Raw genomic sequence first — 8,971 nt, 5'->3', positions numbered from 1 at the left:
ACATAAATTTTACATAGGCTAGTTAAAAAAAAACAAGAGTGTCAGATCCATTGCATAATTCCTAAACTAACCACCAGAGGCCAGCACAAACAGTAAAAAAAATAGAATAAAGTTAATTATTCTGCTTATACCAAATAGCCTGACAAGCCAGACCCACATCAAGATGAAGTTGGGTCTGGTAACACAAGGTTGGAAGGGCTTAATCCGAGGGGTGGGATGAACAGTTGTCTTTCAAAGTCCCTCAGTACGCAATAGGATAACGCTACAACCAACCAGAGCAACGAAGAAGGTGAAGCGGAGCTGGTTGACAGATTAAACTTTTGCAGTATCCGGTCGGCATAACTCTGTTCTTATCTCAAAGAAAAGCTCGACTCCAAGTCTTCCAGAGTCGTAGCCAAAGCCTATTCGAAAGACCGCTGTTCACCAGCTTCTTTGTTTTCAAGTAGCATGTGAAACCGCCACAGCTCTTCCGTCATTATGTTACGCCCGTCCAGCGACCCTTTACACGATGTGATTGGCCTGACCAGAGTTTGGTTTTTCCAGCTCACAAGCCAACGGAGAGTTGCTAGATGACCCTGGCTGCAAATTAGATTCAAGGAGACTTTTTCATGGGAAGGTTTAAACATTACAGGTCAATTTTTTTTTTTAAATGCACAGAAATAATTGTTTACAATAAGAGCAATAATTTAGAATTTAGAGTACATTTTAATTTAATGCTGACTTTAACTTTGAAGCATAATACTACTTATTTAAAAACACTTTGTGGGATTAAATAATTGGGCAGATGCAATTGTTATAAAAAAAATATTCTTATGCTTTCACAGAAAAAAAGTTACATAAATTAAACTTATGAATATGCACAGAAACGTGGCCTTTAGTAGGCAATTAAAAAGGATATTAAAATATATTTCAATTATTTTTTAATGATAATAAATAAAAAATGTACTCACCCTCAAAGCCTGTTTGAGTTTATTTCTTCTGCTGAACACAAAACAAGATATTTTAAAGAATGTTTGTAACCTAAGCAGCATTGACTTCAAATGTATTTTTTTTTTTTTTTTTCAAAGTCAGTAGGCTCGTTGGGCCTATTTTCAGTTTGTCAAAAAAGATTTAACAGTAAATGAGTTCATTATTATTACGGACAGACTCTGTAATGCTCCTCAAATAGAATCTGAAGATGTAAACTCTCTTATGAAAAGAGAATCCTGCCCTTTTTTGACAAGGAGTCCAGTGAGACAGATTGTAGCCTACCCACTGAGCTTTCAAAAAAATAAAAAAATAAAAAACAAATCCTGTAATTCCAGCAACAACATAAAGGATGGTTCACAGCGAAATTATAATTACCCCGACCAGCCGTCTCCATGTCGTCCCATTCCAGTATTGTCTTCTGTGGAACACAAAAGAAGGTCTTAGGCATAATGTCCTCGGGCAGATTTCAACATAATTAAAGATAACTAAATGTCAAGCTCAAAAAAAGATATTAAAAAGTAGTCTTCTAAAGACACACGGTAGCTTTGTGCGAATAAAATTAAAATTTAATTAATTTGCTAAAGGTCTTTTCCTCTCTGAAGTTAGGCTACTAACAAATTTTCATTACGGTCATGTTCAATTAAAAATGGCGCCACTGGAATAACCAAGGGGGTAATCTAGCGCTCGGAAAGCGTTCCACCCCTAGGGGCTGCCATTGCTAACCAAGCCATCACCTGCTGTTAGCATCCCATTGACTCCCATTCATTTTTGAGTCACTTTGACAGTGAATAACTTTACATCTGAGACGTTTAAAGACTCCATTTGTCCATTGTTTATTTCTAAAGAAACACGACAATGTATAAAAGGCTCCATTACCTTGTATCTTACACTATCGCCCCGCAGAAGCTGTTTTTGTAAAAATAGGCTAACGATTGCGTCATAACCAACGCGACCCTGTCGCACAGTTGAGAAATTACCGTATAGACCTGAGGAGACGCTCGCAGGCAATCTTTACTGTCTATGAGACAATCGGGGGGACGTGGAGACATGTCCTGGAGACTAGTCTGATAAAGTCAAGGGGGAAGAATGGGGAGAAGCCCATAGTGAGCCAAAAGCAACGGGAGAAAATATTTAAACAACGTGATTCAGATTTCGCTTTCCACATCTACTAGAAGACTCACAGCTGTCAGACAGGAGGCTCACGTCACATATACGTCGTCAAGCTCAGTCTGAGCCTGCGCAGTTCGCTCAGCCATCAGGAAGTGAGTGCCCCTAGGTTGACTTCATTCTTTCGCCGTTGACGTCAATGGGAACGCTCCGTCCATTTCTTTTACTGTCTATGGGAATAACGTGACGCATTAACGAAAAACACCACAGACAAGGGACTTTGGTGTCACTTAACAGGCCGCAAATTATATTTGAGATCGACTTAAGTTGATTTAATATCATGATTAAATAATGGCTTACATGTCAGAGTGTTCCTTAGACAAAGCTTTTAGTGTTTTAGCCTTCAGAAGAATTTTCTCTATCTTCATGTCAGAGGGTTACTGAAAAGAGAAGTTATCAATAAATGCAATAACGTCCAATAACCACTAGATGGTGCCTAACAACGCCAGTTTGTTTGTTCGTTCCTTCTGTCTTTCTTCAAATGTACAGTGGGGTTCAAAGGTCTCAGCTGACTTTGAAAATCTGGGATTTAAAATGTAATTTAAACCATTCACATCATGCTGGAGAACATGATCATCAGATTTTACACAGACTTCTGGAGTTCATGCAGCTTGAGCTGCTGTCATTAAAGCAAACGCTCCTAAGAAGAGCCAAAGGCTTCTGTTTTTAATCATTTAAAAGTTCTGTCATAATCTCATTAGGCTTATAGATAACATCTTATACTTTACAACAATAATAATCAAAATGAAATTGTTTGTTTGCTGGCAGTCGATACTTCTTACCTCATCTTGGCTTTGGACAGAAAGAAAGACACAGCAAGAAGCCTAACATATACAAGCCTTTTAAAATAGCCTACATTCCACGGTTTCCACTGATCACAATGTCTGATCTCAGAAGACTTCTCATTAAATTTTTCCCAGAACAAAACATTTTGCTTTATGCTATCATTCATTTTAAAGCCTTGTATCATTAGCCTGTACCTTTTTTCTGTATGTTTTTTTTTCTGTTTATTTCTCCTAAGTAATTTTTAGGTAGGAACAGCTTCATAAAAGATAATTAGCCCATTTAATGAAACATAGAACTCCTCTCTTGAGTTATGAAAGTTCAGCGTCTGATCAATTAGTTTGGGAGTTTGGTGTCTGTTCGGGCAGAGGGAACATTTAGAACTACTAATTTGTCAACACTATACCATTTAGTCAACAAAATGCATAAGGAAATGATAAAGGATATTAAAACACATCAGAAAGTGGTAAAGCTGTGAAACAACTATATTCTGTTCACCTAATGAATCCTTCAAACATTAAAGGATGGCCCTAATAACATCTGTCAATATACTCGAGTCCTTGGTTCTCATTGATACTAATCTCAGTCTCAGCCAAAGAGCTCAAATGCAAAACATGTTTTCATTTAAATTTGTTGCATTTTCAAGGCTCATGTGAATTAAGTCTTCACTCAGGATTGTGAAAATACATGGAAGAATGAGAACAGTCCCACACACTCGATAAACAAGCACATTGTGCTGTTTACAGAAGGATTCTGACCTCATTATATCACAGTCCACATGGTAGCTGAAAACCACTCACTGAATCTTGCAGTATGTAAACTGTGAGTTTTTTTTCCCCCTTTAAATTATAATTGATGGGCTAGATAATATATTATATGAATTATAAGACACTTTTTAACACACTTTCCAAAGGTGCACCTTGAGGTATGAATTCAGTGTTTGGTTGGCTGTGTTGTGATGTCATCAAACATGTGCTTAGGATTCGCTATTGATGTCACAATATCTATATTATTAGTCACAATCATTGTTCATAGTCTGTTTGAAGAAAATGGGATTTTAATATTTCCTTTAATAATCAGGGGTTATTTGCACTGGCCCAGTAGTAGTAAACTATTTTAATATCACATTGTCATGTAGCCTAGAATACAGGATTCCTAGCTCTCATTAGTTTGTGAACCAACATATTATGTTGAGATCTATATACATACAGAACACAAATGATACAGACTTTTGTTTCTTTCTTTTTTTAAATTCATACTTATGGACACATTTGTGATTAGGATGCACTGTAAAAAATTATTAATTTAAATAAGTTATTTATTGTCGATTTCATAGTAACATTACTGTATAAGATGTTTACATTAGAATATTGTAAAGTTTACAGTAAGACCGTAAAAATCATATTACAGTTGAAATCACAGTAGTCAATGCATTACTGTATAATTATGCCACTATACTACTGTAAATAGTAAAGTTAACTACGGTAAATTGTCTTTTTTATCATATCTTTCTTTGTACCCCTTTCACATGGACAGCCCCAGATTACTGTTGTACAGAATTCATTACCGGAATATGATATAAATCCTCGATGGTGAGCTTTAAGTAAAAGTGTAATATTAATAATTAAAATGTGCAACGTGTACGCTGATGCATCTGCTTTTTTTCTATTTTTTTTTTTTTAGAATTCACATAAGATTCCAAGAATATTTTGTGTTTGTTTGTTTTTTGACTGTAAATGGGTGTTTGGGTGCAAATGGGTGTTAACAGGGCAATACAATATTTGATAAGCTTTGCCTTATCTTAAACTTCTTCAAAGTTTCCCCTGACATGGTCTAGCAATATAGGCTTCATAAACACATTTTTTGTACACTGTCATGTATTCAAGTTGATATATTATTACTGTTTACTTGATGGTTGCACAATGTTTAGAGTTCCACATGGGTACTTGTTACATTATTAAACCCATTAAATCAAAATTAAAACATGATTATCAAAAATTATTTGTATTGTTACCCACATGAATACAAATATTACATTTGTATTTTGCACATGCTAAAAAGGTGTTTGAACATAAGTAATGAAATTTCATGTATTCATTTTCACAGTGCAGCCCAACAGTAGCCGGCCTTCTTTCGCAAACATATTTATCCAATAATGATTAACAAAATTCCACAACAGGACGCTCTAACCTCTACATCCGAGCGTGTGACTACACACGCTTTCTTTTATAAAAGCCTAGCCTTTAAGTTTTTTAAATATGAAACACCAAAAAATGTGCTTGATATATGTTTTCGGAGCGCTGACCATAACAACTGGAGTTTTTAGCCAAGACACAACCACCTTACAGCCAAACGTTCGAGGTAAGCTTTATTTGCTCAGAAAACACTCTTTCTCTCTCCTGCTCAGACATTTCCACACACACACAAACTCCTACACACAAACACAGCGTGTTGGATCTGTCCAAGCCTGTCTCATTTCCTCCTCACCTCCCTCAACAGAAGTGTTTGTAGCAGTGGGTTCATCTGTGAAGATACCGTGCACTGACGGAGAGGAAAAAGGGGTGGAGTGGAGATTTAACAGCTCAGTGCTTGTCTCAAGCCCTGTTCTCTCCATACAGAACGCTAGTTTGAAGGACCAAGGCATCTACACCTGCCACCAACAAAATGGAAACCTGGTAGAAACAGTATCTCTAAACCTGGGGTGTAGGTTTATGCATATGTTCCTTTATTTAAAGCTGTGTAGTCATGTAAAAATGTCTCACTATCCTAAAATTTCATTCTGTGTGCTCTGTTTAGATCCCCCTTCTCTTCCGGATGTGTATTGTTGGTCTCCAAGTTACCCTAAAAGAGCCATATGTTCTTGGACACTGACTCCAGACCCAATGCTTCCAACACATTATATAACTACATACAGGTATTGTTCCATATTGTTTTAAAATTTGAATTGCAATTGGTATGTCAATTGGCAAATCTGCAGTGGTGTAAATTATTTGAGTAGCCTAAATGTAATTAGTTACTGTACTTAATCTTAACTACACTTCATAGTTTGACTGAGTATCAAAGATATTAGCAACCTTTAAGCTCTACTTGACTACATTTTTAAATACGTCCTCTTTTCTTTACTACACCATGTGTGATGAGTAATGCAATTACTTGTTGCATTTTGCATGGCACCTAAATTTGTTCCGCAACAGTTTATTGCTGCTAAAAGAAGTTATTTGCCATCTACAGAGAAATGAAGGAACTGTGAAACTTGTGCATTTTCCCCTTACTAAACCAAACCAACCAGGCTATTTATGCAAATGTGAGTGATTAGTTGTTTATGAATCGTGCGTTTCATATATGAGATGAGGATGTGGCTGTAGCAGAAACCAGCATGTCTAGAATAAAGGCTTGCTGCCAAATCTCGCATTTAGCGTGAGACTCGTGCAATAGAGTGCTGCAGGTATAACATTACTTTGTAGGCCAACCGACAGTTATGCTGCATTCCAGACAGATGGGAATTAGGACTTTTCTTACCTCCTTCTTGTAAATAACGTCTAGAACGCCACACAAAGTGGGACATTCGACTTCTGAACTCGGTTTGCATTGACCATGCCCGACCTCAGCGAGATGCGTCAAAAGTCCCGCTTTTAATGAGCATAAACGTAAAAAAACATTAAGTTTATGTAATGATATATACGTTTTTGCTTTTCTTCAGCTATTTTCAAAGCGATTATGTTAGTTTAATTAAGTTTTTGCCATAATTGACCCCAAAATACGAAAAGCCTCTTTGTGTCATCATGACGACATCACATCGTCAACATGTGAACGTGACGTGTGATTGACTGGAACACACTGAGGTCTGAAGTAGGACATTTCATTTGGCATATTCCCATGTCAAACCTCACCTGGAATGAACCATTAGCATCGCATTGGTTCCTTCGAGAAAAATCCAAAAGGACTTTCCCATAGGCTTTTGAATAATCGCTAAAAAAACAAGCTCAAACAACAGAAATTTGATACTTGCCAGAAGTAAAAAGCTAAAGGTAGGCTATAAACGAACTACACCATGGTCCTACAGATTCAGGCCCTTACGAAAGGAAAATATATTTACCAATATATTACTTGAAATATATTGATAGTATTATACAATATATTATATATTCCTGTAATAGCCTATATTGCAAAATATACAAATGATTGCCGCTTTATATTAAATATATTAAATTTATATATTATTTATATTATTCGCATATATTAAAATATAGGCCTATTGGAGAATATAAATATTAAATCCCATATTGCCTAATGTATTACATGATATTTTCCAATATACTGCAATATATTTTTGTTTCGTAAAGGGGGTCACCACTAGCCTAGAAATCTAGATGCACCCTAGCGGCAGCAAATCTAATCTGCCGCGAGTGCCGTCTAGCAACTCTCGATACACTTTGGAGCTGTAAACAACAAACTCTGGTCGGGCCAATTACATCGTGTATAGAGTCAAAGAACAGCACTGAAGTCATTCTTAAGAAGGGAAGATGTGTTCGGAGTTTTGCCGACCGGATACGGCGAAAATTTTATCTTTAAACAAGATAAAACCATCTTCATCTTCCACTTCACCTTCGTTGCTCTGGTTGGTTGTAGCGCTATCCTATCGTGTGCAGAGGGAGTTTGAAAGACAACCGTTTATCCCGCCCCTTGGATTGAGCCCTGTCAATGGTGAGTTTCCAGACCAAACATCTTGATGTGGGTCTGACTTGTTAGGCTAGGTCACCACCACTTAGCTTCCGACAACTCTTCCAGTTTTTATCTAAAACATTTTCCCAGAAAGTTTAGAATAGTTTATAAGAGCAAAATATAATGTGCATAATGAGGCTATAAAAGCAGATTGAGTTGACCTGTTCGGCTTTATGTTGTGATCTCCTCGACTGCCTCTGTAGTCCCATTTAGCTACTTGTAGGCAAACATCTTTTTCAAGACACATATCAGCTTCAAAAAATCACGAGAGGGGTAATACCGATGTATTTTATGTCATAGAATAAAATGTGAAAGTGTCTTGATCTTGTGTTCCCCACAGACGTTTGTAGGCCAAAATGCGGAAGCGAGTTAGCATTTTAGCACAAGTAACCTCAGTCCGGTTTTACAGCCTCATTTTAAGTGTGCTCTTATAAACTAAATGTCTAACTTTCTGCAAATTTTCTGGGAAAATGTTTTGAGATAAAAACTGAAAGAGTTGTCGGAAGCTAAGTGATGAGCGACATTGAATTCACGGTGACCCCGGTGTAGTTCATTCCCAGCCTACTATTAGCTTTTTACTTCTGGCGACTGCATTTAGGCATCAAAATTAATAAAAGTTAATAAAAAAAATAATTAAAGTAAGTTAATTAATAAAATCTTGATGGACAAAATGTGTAAGTATCATAAACTATTTAGTGATAATCTGAAAGCCTATGGGAAAATCCTATTGGGTTTTTGTTTAGGGAACCAATGTGATGCTAACTGCCGGTTGGAATACAAAGTGACGTCCTGCGCCAATCTATTACTTGTTACATTTTGCATGGCACCTAACTTTTTCCGCAGCAGTTTATTTCAAAATAACAAAATAAGTGATATTGTCCCAAATTTACAAAGCTATTTGTACAAAAGCAAGGCTATTACAAATGTGAGTGAAGTAAATAGGCTTTCTCTATTTAATTTGACTTAACATTTGATCTAATCATTATATTAAATTGCACTGATATTTAAAAAATATGTTAGTGTCATTGTTTTGTCTCGAGTAACAGTTGTGTTTTTCTAAGGCACGTTTATAAAAGCTACTTAAGATTTTTACTCAAGTTGTGTTGGAATTGGTGGCTTGTAATGGAGTTATTTTTGCTGTAAGGTATCTGTACTTTTACTCAAGTATGGTTTTTACGTAGATAGTCTTTACACTTTTGCAAATCTGTTTCTAATCTTTTTTTAGAGCTATATATTATTGTCTATATAAATTATCATTTAAAGCTTTCAAAAATGATGTCAAAACACTATAAAAATATAATTAAATAGTACATGTGATTTGTGCTCTATT

At 36.1% G+C, this 8,971-nt stretch overlaps 1 protein-coding gene and 1 long non-coding RNA gene across 2 annotated transcripts in view; one reads left to right on the top strand and one right to left on the bottom strand.

Moving 5' to 3' along the window:
- LOC137089052 (uncharacterized) overlaps positions 1–2,892 on the bottom strand; it is a 28,686-nt gene extending 25,794 nt beyond the window's left edge. The window contains exons 1-3 of the long non-coding RNA XR_010907634.1: positions 2,437–2,892; positions 1,345–1,387; positions 951–978 (exon numbers count right to left, since the gene is read on the bottom strand). This is a non-coding gene — a long non-coding RNA (uncharacterized lncRNA). The remainder of the gene's footprint in view (positions 1–950; positions 979–1,344; positions 1,388–2,436) is intronic.
- Positions 2,893–5,099: 2,207 nt separating this feature from the next.
- The window catches only part of ebi3 (Epstein-Barr virus induced 3), a 5,256-nt gene continuing 1,384 nt past the window's right edge, over positions 5,100–8,971 (top strand). Inside the window, exons 1-3 of the mRNA XM_067452487.1 lie at positions 5,100–5,280; positions 5,419–5,622; positions 5,716–5,833. Of these exons, the coding sequence (XP_067308588.1) occupies positions 5,178–5,280; positions 5,419–5,622; positions 5,716–5,833 (425 nt within the window). The 5' untranslated portion in view covers positions 5,100–5,177. The remainder of the gene's footprint in view (positions 5,281–5,418; positions 5,623–5,715; positions 5,834–8,971) is intronic.

Source organism: Pseudorasbora parva, chromosome 9, assembly GCF_024679245.1.
Source record: "Pseudorasbora parva isolate DD20220531a chromosome 9, ASM2467924v1, whole genome shotgun sequence".
Taxonomy (NCBI): Eukaryota; Metazoa; Chordata; class Actinopteri; order Cypriniformes; family Gobionidae; genus Pseudorasbora; species Pseudorasbora parva.
Note: the sequence above shows the minus strand (reverse complement) of the source record. Positions and strands in the feature narration are given on the sequence as shown.